Source organism: Dreissena polymorpha, chromosome 6 (genome assembly GCF_020536995.1).
Source record: "Dreissena polymorpha isolate Duluth1 chromosome 6, UMN_Dpol_1.0, whole genome shotgun sequence".
NCBI lineage: Eukaryota > Metazoa > Mollusca > Bivalvia > Myida > Dreissenidae > Dreissena > Dreissena polymorpha.
Window position 1 is genome coordinate 60957240 of NC_068360.1, and position 25130 is coordinate 60982369.

A 25130-nucleotide genomic window follows, 5' to 3' on the forward strand; every position below is an offset into this window, starting at 1 on the left:
GGTGAAATGTAAACATTTAGAAGAAAAGTATTACAAATGCACAACAACATACGTAAGGTCGGTAAATGGTTTGATATTTAATCAATATTTGCCGTAAGTGTTCTTATAAAAAGATTGGATGGACAATGGATGATATTTCAAATGTGAGCAAAGACCTTTAGAACACATATATCGTGTAAGTACCTGTAGTGCGTTCAGTTACAGCGAACGTTCGTCAATGATCGTTCGTTTCCGATTCGGCGATACGTTCTTATTGAACGATACGTTCGGCGCGAACGTTTCAAGATGGCGGCTCCCTGAAAATTGATTGCGATTTTGATGGAGGAAATCGCGAATAACAACATTGTATCAGAGGAAAGGTCGCCGGAAGACTTAATACTGGCAATTTCATAAAACAAAACTATAAATACATTGAGGTCGTCAGTTCCGAATCACTAATGAAATTATCAATGTATACTTTAAAACAGCAACCGACAAAGATTTCGAATTTAGTGATTTTGTCAGATGATTTCAACCTCGATCCTGTGCTCACATTGATTTTCAGGAAGTTTCTAAATATAGATGTGTGTTTATGTTTTTCCTCGATCGTACAGTTTCTCCATTTCCGGTTAATATTCTCCAATAGCGAATCACGTCACAGCAAGTGCATTTTCATTACAGGGGTCGTCTCAAAACAAACTTTAACTGTCAAAATCGTTTATTTACATGCATCTTTATTTAAATATCAGTAACATAACCTGATTGGTATGTATAAATCACAGAAATTGAATAACAATAAAGAAAACAAAAATACACAATAAAGACAACAAAAACAATCGGGTCCTTTCAAGAGAAAACACAGTGCAGTGCATGTACAGACGAGACAGGAGTTCCGGATCACTAATGAAACTAACGCCGTTTACACATCCTAATTTATACCAATTTGCTAGTGTTATACCTCTTTGGAAGCTGATTTTATTCCGCTATCCTACATAAGTTTCACCAGAGGAGACTGGTTTGTGCTCCGTCTATCAGACCGTCACACTTTTCTGGACCCTGCGATAACTTAGAAAAGTTCTTATTATTTTTTCGCGAGACTTGAAACATGGATTGATGGCAATATGGACATCATGCACGTTATTTAATTTTGTTCCTGTGAAAAATTCTGGTTGCTATGGCAACAATTTTTTTTAATTCTGACAATGGTGGGATTTCTGACAATGGTGGAGCCGGTAGGGGACATGAATTGCTTGGAAATAGTCTTGTTATTGTTGTGTTATTGAATAAACTTAATATACAGGTTTCGCATGTTCAGTGGTGTGGAAATCAAAATTTCATCTTGCACTGATTTGTAGGTTTTGTCATTCGACAGGCAAGCAGGATAGAGCGATGACGTTGTTATTTGTTCATGCTCAGCTTGCTTAAAGGTTAATATTATGCTTTAAGTGTTTCAGTGAGATTTATGAGAGCAGACAGACGACTTGAGTTAGAAATGGTCATTGGTTCCGGACATTAACGAGTATACTGGTTATACTGCATTTTTCTCAGTTCTGTGTATAATAACACTTATTTGCAATTCATACTTTATGGCATTTTTTTTTTTGGCGGGGGACCAGTGTTAAGTGTCTGTGTTTCAAGAAATAAACCCTGTTTGTCATGACACCTAAACAAACGTGTTTGTTTTTATTGTAAATAAGTTATGTTTGTCATTAGATGTAATGGAATATAAAACATAAAATCTTTCACTTTCAAATATTTTACTCATATATTTCCTGAGATCAATTCAAATAAACAAACAAAACAAACAACAAATAAAATAGTATGACTAGACTGTCATAGCCTATAAGTATGTATACAATTGGTTAGCAGATCTATATTAAATATAGAACTGAAGCAATGAAAAAAAAAAAACAATAAAACAAAATATACTATTCGAAATTTGCTAAGGATCACTTGTTATAGTATGTGTAATTTGAAGTTTACCCCTTGGTCGATTCAGCCAGCGTCACGCATCAATGATAATCAATACATAAAAATAAAATCAAAAACACATTCTAATATCAAAACATGAAAAATAACAAAAATTAAAGTTATCCAAAATTGAAGATAATGTGTCAATAAAAAAGTTATCCTTAGCAAATTTGGAATAGTATATTTGCCACCTCAACAATAAGTATTCAATGAACTGCACATATTATTACTACAGCAAAACAGTTTGGAGACATAGAACATAAAAGGCATTAATAAGCAATTCACATGGTAATACATCATGGCTTAAACATACTTTACCCAAAGCTGAATGAAATGAACAAAACTAAATAAAATTTATTTTGGCAATTTAACTGTATATCTTATCGGCAGAATACATATTCAGATAACTGCATGGAGAACATGAATATCATAATATGCATAAATTTCATTCAACTTGTACATTGGTAATTTCTTAGTAGAGTGTAAACAAGGTTACACTATAAAGCCATTTAAAGCCATGTTTTTCAACAGACCGCAACCATAAAGGAACTCGGCCTAGTTTACAAGGTTTTTCTTTTGTTTGACCTTCTCACTCGCTGTTTTTTCCCAGGACTCATTCGGTTTCCGAGATATTTCTTTGAAATTTTCTTTGCCTCTGATTGGGCAGGGCTGCTCACAAGTGAAGGTCTCTTTTTTGGACCCATATCCTGAAATAACAAGCAAATTCGTAGAATTGATATCCCCCGCAACATATGCTTTGTTTGATGAAGGGTCCAAATCGGAATCCACCAAAACACTTCCAAGATATGGCTCCGGACACAAAAGTGCCTATAGTAAAAAGCATTTTTTCAAGATACAAAGGGCCATTACTCTGGTTTTAACAGATGGTGTACAATGCCATTTGGCGTGAATCATCCTCTCATGCATATATATACTCATACGAAGTTTCAATGAAATACGCCAAAGCACTTCCAAGATATGGCTCCGTACACAAAAGTGACGGACGGACAGTCGGACGGACAGCCGGACAACACAAAAACAATATCCCTCCGCCTCTGGCGAGGGAAATATACTCATACCAAGTTTCAATGAAATCCGCCAAAGCACTTCCAAGATATGGCTCCGGACACAAAAGTGCCTATAGTAAAAAGCATTTTTTCAAGATACTAAGGGCCATAACTCTGTTTTTAACGGATGGTGTACAATGCCATTGGGCGTGCATCATCCTCTTATGCATATATATATACTTATACGAAGTTTCAATGAAATCCGCCCAAGCACTTCCAAGATATGGCTCCGGACACAAAAGTGCCAGACGGACGGACAAAGCCAAAACAATATCCCTCCGCCTCTGGCGGGGGATAAAAACAGAGGTTTCTTTTACTGTGATTTCTCAACACTGAATCCATTGATGCATGCCAATTAATCTGCCAAGCCAATAGAACCAACATATCAAGTCATGCTGATTGTAAATCATTTACCATTGATCCAGCACTACCCCATACAGATTGTGCAATGGTCAAAATGGGTTTCACAAGTAATTACAATTTTCACCCATTTAGTTAAACAAAGGGTACTAATATGCGGCAAAATGGATGGAGACACACATAAATGCAAATCAGAGACTTTGTTGTTTTTTTAAAGTACATATTAAGACATGAATAGTATCTGCATAGGTCTGAAGTCTGTGAAAGTAATATATCATATTTAAGTATAATCATTCTATTTGAGTGTTGAGACCTCCAATTTTTTTTTTTGGGGGGGGATACATAAACTGACTCCATATTGTTGAACAACAAGTGTACCTACTTAAAGATTCAAAATTTTAACACATGTACAAGAATCGATATTTTATACATGGAAAAGTTTGACTACATGTATTAATCTGTGAGAGTCAAGGTCATTCAAAGATCAAGGTCAAATTCAACTTGCCAGGTACAGTACCATCATAATAGTAAGAATTTGAAGTTTGAAACCAATAGCCTTGATACTTAAGAAATGCTTGATACGGTTGTCTGCTCTTGTTTATAGATAGGGGTCATGTTGGTAAAGAAGTATGCAAAAGATAAAAGCAATAAGTCAAGGAAGTAGGAAATATTTGAGGTAGTACGCAAACTTTAACATTCCAACACTCACGCACACTGACGCCAGGGTGAGTAGGATAGCTCTACTATATATATTTCATATAATATAGTCGAGCTAAAATTGCAAAAGTTAATGATGTGAGCGTTTCTTTGTATAAATACGAAGTAATACATAGTATTAGTATAATTTATGTACCTGGGACCGTGGAATACAAGATCAGGAAGTCTACTTCTACCAGAAATCAACAGCAGCGACGTGGACGACAGGAACGTGATGACTGGGCAAGAGGTCCTGTCTCCAATCGCCTGTCCCCGCACGCCTTTGTAATATTAACACATTTATATTGTTTAGTTTTTTGTATAGGTTTCAAAGATACACTTATATTATATTGGAATATAACTACAATCCCAATACAAAATGGTTTAACAATCTATGATGGGATTTTGCAGTGTGCCTCTATTGTTAAAGAGCATATATTAATGTTAGAAAGTTTAAAGAAATGTGAAAAAACTAGTAAATCTACCTCGGACTGTAGAATACGAACAGGCTGTGGACGCCAATGACGTGACGTTTGGGTGAGAGGTTCCTTTTGCACTGTAGCCCGCCTCCAATCACCTGTCTGTGCACACTTTTCTAATAATGAACACATGTAAATGATTCAGCATTTTGTCAGTTTTAAGATAAGAAGTAATACAATTTCTATTTTTTTTTTTTACAAAAATAATACAGATATGCATATTCATGAAAGGTGCAAACAAGTTATTCCCATTTTGAGTTGTTTTATATGATGAAGATTAACTGCAAACATAAATGTATTTGATATGTGATCGATGTCTAACCTTTTTGTTGACAGACAGAAACAGACACTTTATTCAAGACTTGTACATAGCACATCGTCTAAACACTTACATTTACAAATAATATATCAACATGCTAAGACATTCTCATTTCTGCATTTCTGAGAAAGAAATACAAATATAAAATAATAACAACAAAAAATCAAAAGGAAGGAAAATGGTGTTAAGTAAACGATACTATTATTATACAATTTATCGTTTAATTTCAATTTAAATTTAAAAAAAGAAGCTTTTTATGCAATTCAAACTTTCCGTGTACTTTAATTTACACAAATAATTCAAATGTCATTTACACTGACCCGTTTAAATAGCTGTGTGAAAGATAACGAATACATTTGAGACAACCCCCGTTAGGCGAATCGGGTGTTTCGAAACTGACATCTGTACCAGACTGTCTGTTTCACGTGTTTTAATGAACAGTTCAAATGTAAATGTACACATGTGGTTGTTTTCTGATTCTCTGATTAATATTCTTCAAAGCAGTACCACGATCGCTTACCTTTGACAATGGATTAGAAAAATAATCGTGACTTTCTCATGGATCAACATGTCCGCAGACGAAGTATTCGCGTCATCGAAAAAATGTGCGCGAGCGTTCCATTGATTGTGACTGTTTAGAGTTGATCGTTTACTTCCGGTTTTTGAGGAAAAAAAACATCAAATGTTATCGTTCATGACTGAATAATTTGTTTAGTTACAAGTGTTAAGTTTTTTTTGTAAATGTTAAATTAATTTCGATTTGTTTCGGAACTGGCGACTTTTCGGAACTGACGACCTCACTGTACCCGTATTTTTTTTAAGATTAATACTTAAATAAAAGATATTTAAAAAAAAAACTAAAATAGTTTTATTATAATTATAAGTGGTGTGGATGCGATAGTGTTATTTTTCATAAGCGATCGAAATTAAGTGTAAGAGGTGCATTGAATCAGTTATAAAATAAAGCCCTAAAACAGCGCAATACATTACAATCTTCAAATGTAGTTGTAATTTTGTTTTACATTGAATGAATTTTCGTTTCGTTTACATTTAATGAAAATATGAATAAATTTTAGCATTCAAATGGAAAAAAACACATGCATATTTTGCGAATGGAACTGTCTTTGAATGTACATGTATATTGAAAACTCTTTTGTAGTGATAATGAGCGATAAAATTCTGGCATTTTATTATACCATAAATCTATATATTTATTTTACCCAAGTATTTTATATCCATATTATGATCAAACGCGAGTGCTTGTTTTCACGATGATGTTTCGAACACTGCAGTAACGCACGATATATAAACGTTATATTTGCAGGTACCCGTTAAATATTTTAATTGTGTAGCAGTATATTTCCACAATATTTTTAATGTATTGTTATTATTAAACACTTTATTGTTATGTTTAAAAAGAGACGTAGGTCTCTGGTTTGAACTGGCTAATATATATATATACTTAATAGTTCCCGTTGATCCATTTCGGACACATGTACGTCTATTTTTTAAAATATGTTCAAAAATTTTATTAAAGCAACTGTTAAGTTTTTGGCTTAACATGCCAAGAGATGACATGGAGGTATCATAAATCGTGTTTAATGACCAGACACCTGCGGTTTATGACCCCATACAGAGACATACAAGTATAGGTCCATGACACCCTGTTTTCTTAGTAATTGTCTGGACAGTATCCGATCATATCGAGATAATCGGTTTGTGATGAACAAAGGGGCAATTAAACACTGGGTGATTAAAAATGCTGAAATAAAGAGTGTCAACATTGGTGTGAACAATTAAATAAAACATTTACATGTATCAAGAGGATTTAGTTAATCTGTAACAAGGTAAGTTTTTACAGACATATAGGTTCAAATCAGTTTCTTTATGTTGATTACATAAAATCAATCAATTTGTTGTATGTTTTCGTCCTTTTTTGTGTTCGTTCATTGGATTCTATTTAATCTGAAAGAATTTCAATTTCTGAGTATTTTGTTGTTCTTTAAAAGGGTCGCGAATATGATTGAAACCTTATCACGCTGCGGTTCATCAAACGCAAACAATAGCAGGATGGCCGCAGTGTTGACGGCCAAAATTTGAGCATGCGCAAACTTGACGTCATTATCGGAATTCCCAAAACCTCCTATACATTTTGTTTATAATTCAATTCATTCTATGTACTACAAAAATAAATAAAAAATATCGAAGTTACACTGAACAACAACGACAACTTATATGTCCGCCATCTTGGTTTCGCTAGCGAACTACCTCCCGAGAGGGTTCGCTTCGGTTCGCGAACGTTCGCTGCGAACCGAGCGTTCAATAGCGAACGTTCGCGACCGTTCGCGAACTATAGCGAACGTTCGCTGTAACTGAACGCACTACTGTTATCGAACAGAACCTATTATCGGACGTTTTGTTTTGGTTCTGTATGCATATGCGCAAAAGTGCGCATGACGTCACATTGATAAACAAATGGTCACACATGAAGTCCATGACCTACTTGCCTATTTAGCTTGAAACAAATGCGCCAAAAACAGGTTAAAGGAATGCATTTATTGTTATTTACACCGTTTTGTGTGTTTTTTGCTATTACTTTTTGAACTTTTTGAATGCATTTATCAAAACGTGCATTTACACACCAAAAAGCATATTTCCGTTTGCAATTTTGATTGCAGCAGACGCAGATTTTTTCGCCAAGTCCGGGTCACGTGATAGTCATGTGGCTTTGTATATCCTGGAGTAGTATTTATGAAGTGTCGGGTAATAGGTTATGTTTACATTGACCGCCATTTTGTTTTGTCTGAGGTGACAATAATCAGGGAATCATTGTTATGAATTCTTGAAGGTAGTTTGCTGGAAAACTTTACAGATAACTCATTCAATGTTTAAACTGTTAGTCATTAGTTAAAATAAATTGTTTTTGTCATTTTAAGTGTTTCAATTTTAAGGTAATTTAACGTAATTTCTTAGGTGTTCGATAACTGGTTGTCCACCATATGTGTTCTATAGGTCTTTGATGTGAGCAATTATTTAAAAGCGAACGATAATCATACGGGTCAGGACGGTCTATATCCTTGACGGACTAGACCATGACGGCCCAATTTATTTGAAAAAGGTGACATGCTTGTTTACAATAATGATTGATTTGAACTTATTCAAAATTCCACACCAAGTAAGGAATTAATAGATTGATATCATAAGACAAATTGAATTTCTTTTACAGGTGTTTTATATTCTATGTCATTAAATGAGTTTCACATTTCAAATTTCCGCCATTATCATGACAATACGTTTTCAATCAATCCGAAAGGAGGCTTGCTGTGTGAAGTTTCTACTGTCTTATGGTGCTTAATACTGCCTGCATATCTGTAACTGTCATTGTATGTCACAGTGTATTTTCTATAAATAATGAAAAAATATTCAATATATTTCTTGATAAAAACAGAGTCAATTTTACACAAAACATTATGAAAAGTGTAATGTATTGGGAAAATGTTGCTGATAAAAACAATGCATTTTTTTGTAATCTCTTTCCAAAGATATTCGTTCAATTTTTTATATTATAATCTAGTACAGACACAATACCACTTATTACCAAATTGTGAATAGTTGGGTCCTTATAATTTTAAGAAGACACAAGGTAACTATGTCAAACCAATTAATGCAGTTATTGAGTGGTCTCTGTCTCATCAATTATGACACTGAAATAATGAAATTTTATTGCAAGTAAACTAACATTTAAGGGTAGTACATTAATAAAGTGAATGCAACTGTTATTTAAGGCAACACAGATGTAATGCTTCTTTTTATGAGAAAATAAGGTTGCTGGATCAAATTTTAAAACATGGGCAATTTTTCTAGTCACCTTTTGTTTGAATATCTATAAAAAGCTATTTTCACTTCTTTCAATAATTGTATGCTAAGGTAAAAACAAAAATGTATGCTTGATGTTAACTACTTTTTAACTGCTATTGAAGTGATGTTCCTAAAGCCTTGTTCATGACCGCTATTTGTTATTGGAACTAGTTTACTGAGTGTTACCATATTTGAGCAAAAATAAAATACTGGTAGTCGTTACAAAGAAAATATCTACCCTTAAATTATTTTTGGGGACTCAAGTTAAAACAAATGTTCATATTCATAATTTATCATCGCTATTGCTTTCTGATGTAAAATAACAATGAGGTACACATTTTACAAAGTCTAGATATAGTTTCCAAAACCATGCAAAAATGAATATAAAAAATGTTTGTGGAAGATTTTATTGTTTTATTTGAATGAGTCAGGGATAGTCTTCTATTGCACAGTATGCATTTCCCGGTATTGTTGAGCCCTACTTCGAACACAAGTTGGTCTCCCTCAACAATTCTTATTTATAAAAACGTGCATAAGAGTCCTATTTGTTATTGTCATAACCTGCTACTTGTTGCTTCATGTACATGTAGAGGTATCAGTCACTTTTGTGTTAAGGTCTAGTTTAGTCTGAAATTTTAAAATAGCAGTATTCAATATTGTTTTCATACATAACGTATACACAGACCAATATATAACGATTAGTTTTTAAGACCACGTTACTGTCAAGCAATATGCAAAATGTTTACACGTTTACTAAAGATGACCATATCTGTCTCATTAAATTGCTTATGAATGAACGTGTTTATCTGTAAATTATTTGATTTGCAGAATGGCTCGAACACAGAAAGGTCATCTTTTGGTGGCATCCAAAAAGTTTAAAATGAGAAAACGAAAGACAAAAAGCAATACCAGGGAAAATGACATGAAAAGCGAGAGTGCAATTATGAAGGACTTTGATTTCATGACCCAAACTAGCGTTAACACTATATCGGCTAGTGAAAGTCAGGAGACCTTAAATTCAGACCAAACAATAGATGACTTAAACTATGTTTGCGTTAAAATCGAGATTGATGAATTTTGTAATACAGCTTCTGATTTTTATTCTGTGTGTGCCAAATCAGAACAGGTTCTTTATGAGGAGAGACATCTATATTGCAAGAAACAAGATGGCTTCAATATAGTACATGAACAGACAACATGTTTACGTATGGATCAAGATTACACCAAGCAAGATGGCTTCACCTCTGAATGTGTGAAATCAGAACAGACAGAATATGAGGATGTCACACGACAAGCTTGTATAAATTCTGTATGTGTGAACAAAAACACCACTGCCAATTTAAATGCATATACTGTTACAGTACAAGGTAAGCTACATTCTGTATATGGGAAAACAATACAGTCTCTTAATTAAAGTACAGACCAGAGTTATATAACAACAAATGACCTCATTTCTGAACTAAACATATAGCTAAACATTATATAAATACATAAAAGGACACTGGAAATACAACAGCAAATGATCACAATGCTTTATGTTATCATACATATTTAAAATCACACAATAATCAAACTAAACTGGCCGACCTAAATTCTGTATTTCTGACAAGGTAAGAGGTTGAACTTTCAAATGTTGACTCATATTGTGCTAGATCAGCTGTGGGTGGAGAGATAATACAAATGGACCTTTAGTTCAACTTTATTGTTCTAAGACATTCAAACTTTGTAAAAGACGACCTGGGTATTTTCTTTTTTAGTTCGGCTGTTTTCGAAGAGGAACTGTCATAGCCAGGTCGTCGCCCGCCGTCCGTGTCGTGCTAAAACCTTAACAACGGCTCTAAAATCAACGTGCTTCCACCTACAACTTTGAAACTTCATATGTAGCTACACCTTGATGAGTTCTACACGCCACACCATTTTTGGGTCACTAGGTCAAAGGTCAAGGTCACTGTGACCTAATATTCTTCTGAGAAGCTTTCATTTATTCAAAACTGCACCCACAGCCGAGCGCTGGGACCCGTTATGCGGTGCTCTTGTTCTATTATGGGAACACCCATGGGCGATTCGGGGACTTCCAGGACAATTATGTCCGCTCAATAACTCTAAATGGGATCACCATGAAACTTTATAAGTATGTTTAAACATCTTCTGGTAAGCATAGTTTGACCACCAGGTAGATTGCATTAAGCACTTCTTAATTATTGCCAATTAATTGAAAAAGAACTAAATTTACCTCGTTTGCTCTATTTTTCTGCGATTGTTTACATGGGAGCACCATGAAACATGGTAGTTATCCCCACGCACCGATTTGGAGCGGGGGATTATTTGGTTATCTCCGCCGTCTGTCCGTCCGTCCTGGCCACTTTCTCTTACACTTTTAGCACTAGAACATTGAAACTTACACATGGTAGCTATGAGCATATGTGCGACGGTGCACTATTTGGAATTTTGATCTGACCCGTCGTCTGGGTCAAAAGTTGCGGCGTGGGGATACGCGTCGGCCGCGGCCGCGCCATTTCTAGTTTTGTTTGTGGGCATATAATATCCACCAAGTTTTTATAATCAACTAAATTCTATCAAGCCCACTCGTAATAAAACCATGTATTATCAATTATTAGCTAAATTAATGTTGTGTGGTTTCTTAAATGTAGTTAAATAGCTAGAAGAGATTTCCTTGGAATCGCAAATACCATAAAAGTAAAGTGTTCTCCCGGATAAGGTTGTTGAGGGTTGAGTGATTTCTAAATTAGATACATACGTTCAACACTCAACCTTCTTTGTTCAGACTATACAAGCTGATCTAAGATGGCAGTAAACACACATTGGTTCGTCATTTCGGCTGTTATGATGCATTCACGATGCATTAAACGTAAACGACTGCTTCAGTAGTTTAGTATCTTTTGAATGTTTACTTTTGAATATTCTGAGAGGTGCTATGGATTTATTTATTTTTGTAGACATATATATTGAGTAGATTATATTTACAAAGTCTTGCATTTTCTTTGGAACTTGTATTCGTTTTGTATTGTTTTATAATGTCTGATGTAAGACTATAGACTTGAAAATTCTTGGGGCATTTGATTTCATTGATGAGAGGACTCAAAACATCTTAATAATATGTCAATAATATTTTATTTCATAGATTGGTGTCCTTGTTTAAGTGTGCAAATTATGGATACTCAACACACTTGGAATCCGGTATAAGAAAAAAGAGTCACACAAAATCCGTATTTTTGCAAAAAGAGGGTTGTGGAAAACTTGCTTAAAAAGTAATAACAGAAGTTTAATTTTTAATTAAACTCAAAACTCTTGAAATCCGGTATAAGAAAAAAGACACACAATCTCGGTATTTTTGCGAAAAAAGAGGGTGTTGGAAAACTTGCATAGTAATAACAGAAGTTTAATTTTAATGATATGCTTGCAGAGAATGCTGTGACAAGGACTGCCCCCATTTTCCTGGGACCGGCTAAGATGAAATTGGTGAAAAAGGGTGACCATGTGAAGAAAGTTAAAGTATGTATAAGAAACCAGTATTTTGTTTTCCTCTTATTGCAAACAATGATAGAGAGGTATTGAGCAATGTACCGGTCCATACCTCAATGTGTCCGTCCTGAAGATTGTGGCTCCAACTTATCTTTAACTATTGGGTGCATCTTGCTCAAACTTTCACTGTTGAATGACCTTCATATGGGATGATCATAAAGTAAGGAATTTTGGCTGCAACAAGTTTTGGCAGAACTATAGTCCTTGGCCTGTTTTTCTGCATAAGAAAATATAGAATATATGAAAAAAAATGTGTTTTTAAAATCTTTAGCTGCTTGGCGAAATTTACTTAAACTTTCCCTGCCTGATTAATCTTAATGTAAATACGATGGTTAAGAATCACATTTGTGCTGTGACCAGTATTTTCGGAATACATTCCCATGTCTGTTGTTTATGTAGATTGTGTTTGTGAATGAGATATTTCATAGCTGTAAGGCTGGTGCACGGAATGCTTGTTTGTTTTGATTAAAAGATTAATGTTATAAAAAAAAATGTGTTAAATGTAATGCATATTATTGATATTCAACACCATTGCAGAGAATGAAGAAAATGAGATACCCAGAAATAGACAAGACTTGGTACAGTCTTCAAGAAAGGAACACTGGCAAATGTTTGAACCTGGGACCTCCAGATAATGACCATTTTCTCTGTAAGCCCTAGACGAAACACCCATTATTTTGCACAAGAAAGTCTCACTTAAGACCAACAAACATAATAATAATTGTTATCTTCCTGAGCACTTAGTTTACAAGTTGAGTTAAATTGATAAGTTCGGGGTCATGTGTTGTGCATGGTCGACATTGGGCTTGTTACTACTCTACAGGCAACAGTGAAATCAATATTGATAAATACTTGCCAGTATGTTTATAGGGAAAATATTGAAACCAAGTTATAACCCGGGTTAAGTAAGTTTAAAACAAGGCTAATTTGTCAAATCATTGAAAATCTGTATTGCTACTCTAGAAGGCACTTTTATAAATCAATCTTTATGAAACATAATAAAAATTAATAAATGGTCAAACTTGTCAAAATTTGAAATTATATTGGGTTAAGTTGAGTGATGAATAATAGCAAATCAAAGTTTGCAAACCTTCTAACCGTTTAAAGCCTTGTTAGTCTAGAAGGCACATTTATGACTCACTCTTGATGACACTTATTTATAGTTTAAATTATATTGTGTTAAGTTGAGTGAACACTAGGGTTTGCAGGTCAAATTTTTGCAATCTCTTTAACCCTTTAAAGCCTTGTTTATGATCAATGTTGATAAAACATGCTCAGAATTTTTATATAACAATATCAAGGCCAACTACGACTATATGTAAAAAACTAGGTTATTGGGTTAAAAAAACACCACCTAGTTACCATATGGCAAGCCATATAAATAGTCAATCTTGAAGAACATGGGTCAAAATGTTTAGCTTGAGAGTAGCTGGTTAAAATTTCGCTCAGATGTGGTCAAAAATTAGGTTCCTAGGTCAAATCTGAGAAAATTAGTGAGAGTACTTCAAATGCCTCATTTGTGGCTGTTTTGGAATAAGTTTTTTTTATATCTAAGCCTAAAGTAAAAGTGGGTCACATTAAGTAACAAACTAAGTCACATGGTCAAATGACTAACCTATTTTTAGCTCTACTGGCAAGAGGCCAGCGGGGCTTATGTCATGGTCCTGTGTCTGTCGTGCGTGCATGCGTGCGTCCGTGCGTTAACTTTTGTTTTAAACATCTTCTCCTAAACTACAAGTCCAATTCTGATAAAACTTCTCCAAAATGTTCCTGGGATGAACCACTTGCAAATTTGTTTAAATTATGCTCCTGGGGTCAAATTTGACCCCGCCTCCGGGGTCAATAAATTGAACATATGCGTATATAAAGCCTATTTTGTGCAAACTTAAAAAATCTTTTGTCCATAGCCATTGGGCCTAGTGCTACCACATTTGGTATGTAGTGACATTAAATAGTTCTCTCCTTTGTTTGTTCAAATTATGCCCCTGGGGTCAAATTTGACCCTGCCCAGAGGGTCACAAAAATGAAAATATGCTTATATAAAGCCTATTTTGTGCAAACTTTAAAAGTCGTTCTGTCCATAACCGTATGGCATAGGGCTACCAAATTTGGTATGTAGTGACATCTAATAGTCCTGTACCAGGTTTGTTCAAATTAAGACCCTATGATTAAATTTGACCGTTCCCCAGGGTCACAAAATTGAACATATGCTTATATTGGGCCTATTTTGTGCAAACTTAAAAAATCTACTTGTCCATAACCATTGGGCCTATTTCTACCAAATTTGGTATGTTTTAAAATCTTAAAGTTCTCTATCTAAGTTTTTTCAAATTATGCCCATGGGATCAAATTTGACGATGCCCCGAGGGTCACAAAAATGCACATATGCTTAAAAAAGGCCTATTTTGTGCAAACTTTAATAATCTTCTTGTTTATAATTATAGAGCTTAGGGCTACTAAATTTGGTATGTGGTGACATCTAATAGTCCTCTACCAAATTTGTTCAAATAATAACCCTGGGCTCAAATTTGACCCTGCCCCGGGGGTCACAAAACTGAACATATGCTTATATAAAGCCTCTTTTGTGAAAACTTTAACAATCTTCCTGTCCATAACCATTGTATGGCTACCGAATTTGGTATGTAGTGACATCTTATAGTTCTCTACCAATTTGTTCAAGATAAACTTAACATCATTGAAATAAGTGATTTAAATATTCAGTAGCAAAAAAGTAAAGAGAATCCAACTTAAAAAAAGATGATTCTATTAAAAGTATATCGTACCGATGCCGTGAATAATCACCTTCTTTATAACATGACTGCCGCTAAGTCTATTACATTGTTTACTAGCAACCTATCAGAGAATAGATTAGATACGTTATTTCAATATATGGCAATCCTAGTATTTTTCAAAAACAAATATGACAGGTAACCAACGTCAGATTGAAAAAAGTCAAGGAAAGTTAGGTCAAGCTAATTGTTTGTCATGATATCTCTTTAAACCTCACGCCATATGCAAGTAGTGTTGCCATGATCGCAACATCTTAATGAATTATAATTCAATTGCTTGTCGCATAAACATTTACTTTGTTTAACAAACAACCTCTACAAAGTTATCATTCCTACTGCCTTTAGGCACCTCATGAACCTGAAAAACTCGTAACTTTATGTTTCCCCAGGCAAATATCTTCTTTGTACAATAAACAATTTCTTCACCACGTTAACAATCCTGCTACACTCACTAATGCCTCAAGAATGAAGTAAAGTTCAGGTGATCTACGTCATTAGGTGTTTTGCATATGTCATGACCTATATAAGTAAACTTTGAAACCTACAAACACTTTTTGGAATTTTGGAACAAGATTCATTATTGAATGAAGGAACTTTTATTAATCTTGTAGAACATGCGTAGATTTGATCTTCAGCATCTAAAAATATGTGAAATAAAAAGAACGACAATATCTTTTGGAGAGATAAATGTACCTACGTTATAAGCAAAGGACCTGTGCGACAATGCCCGGGCTTTTTAGTCTGTTTAGTTATAATCGTAGTAACGTTTTCCATATATAAAAATGCTCACCCTTCCAACTTTAAGCGCCCAGTGGGACGAGGGATAGAAAGAGAAAGTCACATGCTTGAGTACATTTCAATCCATGCGCATTGCACGTTTTTTTGGCATAAAAAAACAGTGGAGCGATACAGGGCCATCATGGCCCTCTTGTTACAATTGTATCTTGAACTTGGTTCAGATTATATGGTGCAAATAACTAAGAAAATTAAAGAAATTTGATGAAACCATATGAGCTGAATATGTGAACAGATGACTAGAAATAATAAAGGGTATTGTGATGCGAAGTCTGTCTTTCAGATATTATCTAAATTAGCGCTTTTATAATTTTCATTATAAATATAAGTAGGATCTTTAAATCTGATGTTCCGGCAGCTGATATTAGTCTTTGAATTGGTTTTATTATTGCCATGCTTTTATTTGCGCTCTTAGACTGTGGAGAATGCAATAAGGAGTTTGAAGGAGACTGCCCTGTTCATGGCCCCTACAACTACATACAGGACAAAGAGGTTAAGCTGTGTTCACTTAAAAAACATAAACATGTTGTAAAGAAATAAGAAAAAAACAACTTATTACTATTATGGTATCATGATAAAGTTTCGGTATAAAGTATCATGGGTATATGAGACTTACACAGAAAGTGTTTTACCGTTAGTTATGTCAATGCATATAATAAATGCCTTAAATGCACTTATTGTTCTAATACAAAATACTGTTTCCACTACATATACCTTAATATGAACTGCAGGTGCCAGAAAAAGACCCTTTAAGAGCTGAACGTACCTTGCCAGATTGCCTTGAAATGAAAACATCCAAAATAGCTGGAGCTGGTTTTGGAGTGTTTTCCAAGAACGGACTGAAATCCAGGATCATGTTTGGACCGTATGGGGGAGAAATCATCACTGACAACCATAAGTCAGGGTATTGCTGGCAGGGGAAGGTAATGCTAAGTTTGATGCATTGATACTTATTTGATGTTTTAAATGCAAGGGTAATTTTAAAAAGTCTTAATGTTAGAAAATAAAGTGCTGAATTTTCAACAAATGAATTATATATTTAGCCGTCTATAGAGGGGATTTAATGTTTATTATAACGCCTTAAAGTGGGAGGCATTAAACAGTGTTATGGCCCATCTGTCCCTCAGCTTGTCTGTTCACCCCAAAGCTTGTAATTTGATTACTCTTTAACAAATGGTTGGATCTCACGCATACTGTTTAATGACTTCATTGTGTCGATGATTGTAAAAAAAGGTATTGGACATTTCAGGAGTTTTTTCAGGATTATGGTTTTTTGTCTATAGTTCAATTCTGACGCATGTGTTTTCAATAGCACTTTATTTTTATGGTGATTCTTGTTTAAACTTTCGAATATGAATAACATAAATGCATAGATTATTGCAACAACAAAAAAGTTTGCTGCAGGAAGTTTTGGCAGAATAATTGCATTTGTCTGTTTTACCACTATGGAATATATAGTCATAACGTTTTTTTCAACTCATCTTTTAACTACCAGTTAGTGCCATGTTGATATTGATCAAATTTTCATAGTGGAGTTCTTTTTTTTTTAGAGATAATGGTTATGAAAAGATTTTTTTCTGTGATAAGTTTTGGCCCTTTGTTTGATTTCAACTTTAAAATACTTAGTCCCAAATATTACTTTTTGATAACTCGTGTGCTTGGAAGATTTTTCCAGACTTTAAGGCATGATTTTTCTTAGTGTGCAGATGGTTGTTAAAAGAGAAATTTCGACGGCAATACTTTTGACTGTATAATGACCTTTTTTGTTTGTCCGCTGTGGACTTAATAATTGCTGTGAATATGTCCAAACGTATGTTGTTTGGTCTTCAGAATCTGTGACACATTTCTGGCTAATATGTAATCATGCTGGCATGTAAAGATTTCATACATCATGTGAAGCTGATTTATTATAAAAAATAAGTGTGTAATTCAAGGGGTTAAAGTACTGAACTAATTTACATGAATTAAGTAAACAAGAAACATCTTTCAAAAAGATATACGTCGTTGATTGTGGTTGGATTTTATGAAAGGTAATGAGTTCAATGAATGAGATCAAGGATAGCGAATGTCTTTTTCTGTGCAGTTCTTAGCTGCACCACACGCAGTACGGGATGTTACGCTGAGTTTTCGCGGCTTATTTTACATTACTGCATATTGCTGGTCATAAACCTAAATATACAAAACAGAAAACCAAAAGAAGAATGAAAGTGAAATTAAAATATAAGAGCCGTATAAGAGCCAACTGGTCACACGCGAAGTATCCGTACATATTTAAATATTTATACGTGCGTTCTTCGAACAAACTTGTTTTAGTGGTTTGTCGGGCATCTCTATTTGATTCGAACAAACTTGTTTTAGTGGTTTGTCGGGCATCTCTATTTGATTCGATTATTAACAGTATCGAGAATCATCGCGCTCATGCTTAATACATTAGTCAATATGGTGGAATAATTTTTGTTGAATTAATTAAAAATAATATTGATCATGGTATTGTTGAAAACACATGTAGAATACCATAATTATATCGCGGGATATCTTCATTTAACATCTTTCTGATCTAAAATTCCAGTTCACCAAGTTCACGCTATAGCGTCTTTATTATATAACGCTGGCCGCGAACTCCGGTCAGCACATAAGGTAGTCGTGAAAATGCAGCGATGACATGTATATACACTCTGACATTCTTACACATGGCCGCGAATTGACCCGATACCTCGCGGGTTGAAATGCAATGCATAAAAGTGAGGCCTCGCTTCCACTGCTCTTTATACTTTTACATGTTAACATGTTGACAGGAATATGGAAGTTAGTACTAGATATGAAAACATAGCCTTTAAGTAACAACGTTTTCGCGCTAGGAATCCTCTGAAAATAAAAGGTGCACGCACAAACTGTATTCATTTCGAGATTGTGTGTAAAACTGTGCTATCTATTAAGCCTTTTCATTAGAGATAAAACTGTTTCATGTTGAACACACTGTAAAACAGCGTTACAAAGACGCGGACATGTTTCCAATGTTCTGCTCGTACGCTCAAATCAGCCTATGAGATAAATAAAGTGTATTCATTTCGAACTAGCCGGGGGAAATTTTATTTGAATTTGATTGGACAGTTTCAAAGGTCAGGTAAGGTGAAAAGCTGGCGTAAACAGCTTCGCCGCAAAAATAAGAACACATTTCTATGTCTGTTTGTGCTTCAGAAAATATTGTATGATCATCGCCGCTGTTTAGTTTATAAATGCATTCTTTGGTATTTTAGTCCAACAGTTCAATATTGCTCTTAATAACAAGTATATCAGGTATCATGTTTTCTTGTGTATCAATCATATTTACTGTTGTTTGTTTATAGTAAGATTTTATGCAATTCAGACCTATAAGGATGGCAAGGCGAGTCACTTTGTGGATGCCCAGAACAAGGCCACCTGTAACTGGATGAGAAACGTGAAATGTGCTATGACGGAGGAAGATCGGAACCTTGTAGAAATCCAGTACAGAGGATGCATCTATTACTGCACATTAAAGCCTGTTTCACCAGGTATATAGGCTTGCTGTATGACTAAAGATACGAATGTTCAATTAGATTCTGTCTGAAAAGAGCAGTCTCACCTTGGTAATACGGGTTCAATTTCCTGTACTATATGGGTGGGAGTTTGTATGATAGTCTGCATACGAGAAAGGTGTAATTTTCTCTGGATTATCTGATTTTCCCCACAGCGCAACACACCAGTATTAAGAACCTCAGAGTTAAAAAATAAATAAATGGACATTGCAGCTTCAATTCAAACTTCTTCCTAAGTCTTAGTGCTGTCTTAGACACACTCCAGGTCCTTTCATAATCTAGCCTCAGTCATAGATAAAGCCTGTAAACGTCAATATATATATATATACACAACACTTAATATAATTTAAAGTAAATCCAAGTAATCGAAAACACTACCAACTTGCCTTTCTACTCCAACATTCCCTTTAAATCATTCAAAATTTCGAAATAGTACGAAAAAAAACCTAATAAAAAACCAATACTTTGAGCTTGAATTAAACCTGTCTTATATTTCAGTCTAAGAATCAAAACTAGAATATGTTGAGATCAACAAGAAGAACGTATACAATTAACACATTTGCTTATTTTTCAGATATAAATGTGGGGTATAAGTCTCATTTGTGATAAAATTCTAGTTGATACATTTAGTGTTTCTGGAAAAAAAGTTACACATTTGCACATGTTTTAAAAAAAGATGTTAATATTTCTATTGGTACAGGTGAGGAACTTCTGGTCTGGTACAGAGATGAATTCGTCAGAGAATTTGGCCTTATCAGAGACGAGAACTTATCAATCAGTTATTCAAATAAAAACAGTGGTCACTTTGCGAAACACATGAATATAAATACAGAAGACAGACCGTACAAGTGTGAGGAGTGTGGTTATGCATGTAAAGGGAGTGTTGACTTTAATAAACACATGGGGATTCATACAGGAGAGAGACCTTACAAGTGTGAGGTGTGTAGTAAAGCATTTAAACACAGTGGTGGCTTGAACAAACACATGAAAATACATACAGGAGAGAGACCATACAAGTGTGAGGTGTGTGGTTATTCGTATAAAAATAGTGATCACTTGAAGATACACACGAGGATACATACAGGAGAGAGACCGTACAAGTGTGAGGTGTGTGGTAAAGAATTTAAACACAGTGGTGACTTGAACAAACACACGAGGATTCATACAGGAGAGAGACCATACAAGTATGAGGTGTGTAGTAAAGCATTTAAACACAGTGGTGACTTGAAAAAACACATGAGGATACATACAGGAGAGAGACCATACAAGTGTGAGGTGTGTCGTTATTCGTATAAAAATAGTGATCACTTGAAGATACACATGAGGATACATACAGGAGAGAGACCGTACACGTGTGAGGTGTGTGGTAAAGCATTTAAAGACATTAGTTACTTGAACAAACACACGAGGATCCATACAGGAGAAAGACTGTACAAATGTGAAGTGTGTGACCATTCATGTTTACATAGTGGTCACTTGAAGACACACATGATGATTCATACAGGAGAGAGACCATACAAGTGTGAGGTGTGTAGTTATGAATGTAACCAGAGTAGTACCTTGAAGAAACACAAAATAATACATACAGGAGAGAGACCGTACAAGTTTAAGGTGTGTATTTATGCATGTTACAATAGTAGTAACTTGAAGGCACACATGAGGATACATACCGGAGAGAGATCGCACAAGTGTGAGGTGTGCAGTTATGCAGGTAACACGAGTTCTGACTTGAAGACACATATGAGGATACATTCAAGAGAAAGACCGCATACGTGTTAGGTGTGTGGCTATTCGTGTAAACATTGTAATCAATTGAAGGAACCCATGAAGGTACATTCAGGAAAAAGGCCGTATAAGTGTGAGGTGTGTGGCTATTCGTGTAGATATAATGGTCACTTGAAGTCACACATGGTTATTCATATAGGATAGAAACCGTAAAAGTGTGAGGATTGTAGTTATGAATGTAACCAGAGTAGTACCTTAATGAAACTCATAAGGATACATACAGGAGAAAGAACATTCAAGTGTGCGGAGTGTGATTATGCATGTAAGGAGAGTGGTTACTTGAAGGGACACATGATGATACATACAGGAGAGAGACCGTAAAAGTGTAAGGTGTGTCACTGTGGTTATGCATGTTACAACCGTAGTAACTTGAAGGCACATATGAAGATACATGCAGGAGAGAAACAAGTGTGAGGTGTGTGGTAACGAGTGGTGACTTGCAGAAGCTCATACATGTAAGGATAGATAAGGGAAGAAATAGTAACAACATGAACATTCTCTGAAAATTTTAATATTTGGTGTTTAAAACGTCTTGTTTCGATTATATGTATATTATAAAAAACTTCAAAAATCGTCCTCTCTGAAACTTTAAGGCCAATTAGTATAGTATTTGGCATGTAACATCAAATTGGGGTTTTTACCATGCTTGTTTTAAACAAACCAATGTTTAAAAACAGGCCCGCCTTGGTTGTAACCTGTTTCCTATATATGTTTCGGATATAGTTTAATCTAAAACATATCTTAAACCCAAAGGTCTCATAGGGTTTGTTTTTAACACAAAGATTTGGTATTTGGTTGATACATGCAGTGTTTTGCCTTTAAATTCGCGGCCGGTATTTGGCTTTATTCCCAATATATTTTTTCCCAGAGGGACCTACACATTCCCAAGAGAAGGTTTAATTGTTTAGATTTCAATATTTAGTTCCAATTTAGCTATTTAAGTTGAACCTTAGTCAATTTAATATTGAAAATACTTTTATTCTCAAAATTGAAGCATTTGTAGAAAATCAAACAACACTAATTTCCCAATTTTAGTCAAAACGCCGCGTTTTTCCCCAATCCAAAGGGACCCGGCCCCATTCCCAAATGGTGAAAATAAACATTTATACATGACATGATGGTCATCTATCAAGTTTGTACAAATATAATCCACGCCTCGTGGATGTAAGTTTCCCATATAGTATAAAAGTAAAAACGTTTACAATCTTCTCTAAAACTGCCAAACAGTGGTTTTTGTATATGACTAGTAAAACCGTTTTGGGGTCGTCCTCTACGAAGTTTGTAAAAATCCTGCCGATGTGATTGAAATTGGCTTGGGGCGAACTTATTTGAATGATATCTCTGTCGAGATTGAATGTGGTTGTGGTTGGTTCTGGTTTCCTTATATGGCCTTATTTAACATAATAAACCCTGTAGGATAGTTTAAATACAACGGTAACTCAAATAGTGGGAATCAATTGTTTATGTAAATGACCATGCTAAAATCGCACATGGAGTTGCATATAGGCAACACGGATATTGGCATATGAATTACTCAATAATAATTATTATAATAATTAATGGAGCTTTTGGCAGCTAACTACCCACTCCTTGTGTTTTTTTACACACCCCTGTAACAGACTTCATGTACGTGGAAGTAGGGCATAATCTGTAAAGAACAGAATCAAGACTCACCCCCCTTGCGAAAAACTCTTAATATTTTTTTTTTATTTTTTTTTAATAGAAAGTTGAGATGTGTCTCATGATTATTATATCTCAATTCTATTTCAATTTTATCTTTTCAAACATACTAAATTATGAAAAATGCAATGAATATAGTGCAAACTTGTACAAATGAAATAATGAGAGGGTAAGTAAAACAATCCCCCAAAAAGGGAAACGACACGAAAATTCCCCCTCCTAAGGGCTGCGGATCCCTTCCCCCAAAGTAGTGTGAGGGCCCTGCCATGCGAAACTCACATTAATCTAACGTCATTTAAGTGGACTAGCGTTTTGAAAATTTAAAGTCATTCCGTTATTGTTAAATAAAAAAAATACTTTGTAGAAGTACTGATGGCTATTTCTTTCTCGATCTAAATTTATAGTTTCAGGCTTAATAAAAGTATTGAACTTCGATAATGTTTCCTGTATTTCGTGTTGAATGGTTAACATTTCATTAAATAATATATTTCCCAATTATATTATTACCATCTGTTGGATTTTATGAGTTCATTCCAAAACTAATATTTAAGACGGATATTTTAATATATAGCTGTTGTTGTTCAAGAAATGATAACAACTGATTCCATGTAGGTTCTATTTGTTTGCACTCCAACAATACATGCTTTTAAGTGTCGTTATTTTCACCGCAGAATTCCAGTTAGTTATTGATGGATAATGTACATTTTAAGAGGTACTTCTCATCTTAGCAAGATAGCTTTTAGTTGTTCGCAAAAACAACTGAGATGAATTGTGGTGTTTTGAAAATCGGTATACAGACCACTACCGTTTACCAAATCACTAAAAAATCGAGGCTTGAAGGCAATACATTGACATACACATCTCTTGTTTCAAATTAATTATATTCATATTTATGTCAGTATTCTGTAAAATGGCCTCTGTATTACCGAACTTCCTGCTGAAAACGAATTTTCAGGAAAAAAAATTCAACGAGATTTTTTTTTCGTATTCCGTAACGCGGTTTACGAAATCGGATTTTGGGCGTGAATTAAATCTCGGGTACAGTATCAATTGGTCGGCTATGTATTAGTATATTGTCCGTACCCGGGGTACATTTAAGTATACTTAAGATTACCCGGTGTACATGTAAGAAGTAACCGAGCCGACAATGACCAATCCAGCCTTAAGCTCGAATATCTGCCGGTTTTTTATCAGATCAACGGGAGATAAACGGAAAATCCAATACTATTTAAGTAAGTGATCATTAACACCATTATTTCATTGTGTAAAGCAAAAAATATATTAAAAGAAAAATGTTTTATTTTAATATGCATATACATTACATTTCATTATTGTTTTATGACGATAAGTGAAACGAAGTTAATTGGGAAAATTCGTGACAATCGAAAATAATTTATCCATATTCGAAAAAAAAAATCAACAGAAAACAACAACACTGTTTGTTGTGATCATTTTCGATATTATTATGAGCGATATACGTGTATGTTTTGACTCGGTAACCAAACTTGGTCAGATGTTGTATCTAGATGATATCTAGGTCAAGTTCGAATATGGGTCATGCCGGGTTAAAAACTAGGTCACGGGGTCACTTAGTGCGTTTTAAACATTGAGCATGGTGTCCGCTCTCTGATTCAAGTTGTTTTCATCTGAGCATCACCAAACTTGTTCAGAAGTTGTATCTAGATGATGTGTAGGTCAAATTTGAAAATGGGCCATGTCAGGTCAAATACTAGGTCACGGGGTCACTTAGGGCGTTTTAAACATTCTGTGTCAATGCGGCATGTGGGGGTATTCGTCAGTCGTCACGTCTGTGACAAAGCTCTAGTTTAATTTGGAATTAATTATGATGTACGCAGTACTGTTACACCACCTAGCCCAGGAAAAAGGTGTACGTTTGTTAACGGACCGCCATGATCTGATATGACTGAAAACGAAAAAAAAACAACTAAACAAAGAAACAAACACGTTTTGGGGAACTTAGGAGATGTGCTGCACCTCACTTAAATCCTTCTGATGATCACCATGGCATACTAAAGTAAGCAAGTGTCAATTTTCCAAATACGGATGCTCCAGCTACCAATACATTCCACGCAATTTAACATGCCAAGCAAATTAAAGTACAAACTGAACAAGAAGTTTTCACTGGCCACGACATCAGGTTAAATTAAAAATTCTCCCCAAGTTGTGTGAGTCTACTTAATTAATACGGTAGGAGTGCTGGGACACACTCAGGCTCCTCACATAACGCAGCC

At 34.8% G+C, this 25130-nt stretch overlaps 1 protein-coding gene and 1 long non-coding RNA gene across 5 annotated transcripts; one reads left to right on the plus strand and one right to left on the minus strand.

Annotated features, from left to right (window-relative positions):
* LOC127833761 (zinc finger protein 253-like) lies at positions 1–23305 on the plus strand. 3 transcript variants are annotated; one of them, XM_052359188.1, is made up of 8 exons: positions 1–57; positions 9558–10096; positions 12154–12242; positions 12810–12921; positions 16272–16348; positions 16588–16779; positions 19224–19389; positions 20114–23305. In XM_052359188.1, exons 2-8 carry the CDS (start codon positions 9559–9561, stop codon positions 21190–21192), a joined length of 2253 nt encoding a protein of 750 aa, XP_052215148.1. In that variant the 5' UTR covers positions 1–57; position 9558; the 3' UTR covers positions 21193–23305. The 3 variants fall into 3 exon arrangements, with proteins under 3 accessions (XP_052215148.1, XP_052215150.1, XP_052215149.1); XM_052359189.1 differs by lacking the exon at positions 1–57 and adding an exon at positions 7898–7989; XM_052359190.1 differs by lacking the exon at positions 9558–10096 and having other exon boundaries at positions 2–57.
* LOC127833762 (uncharacterized) lies at positions 2292–5599 on the minus strand. Of its 2 annotated transcripts, XR_008027582.1 has the most exons (4): positions 5392–5599; positions 4559–4668; positions 4231–4354; positions 2292–2657 (listed from the first exon to the last, which is right to left on the minus strand). It is a non-coding gene; the product is annotated as an uncharacterized LOC127833762 (long non-coding RNA). The 2 variants fall into 2 exon arrangements; XR_008027581.1 differs by lacking the exon at positions 4231–4354 and having other exon boundaries at positions 5392–5593.
* Positions 23306–25130: the final 1825 nt, after the last annotated feature.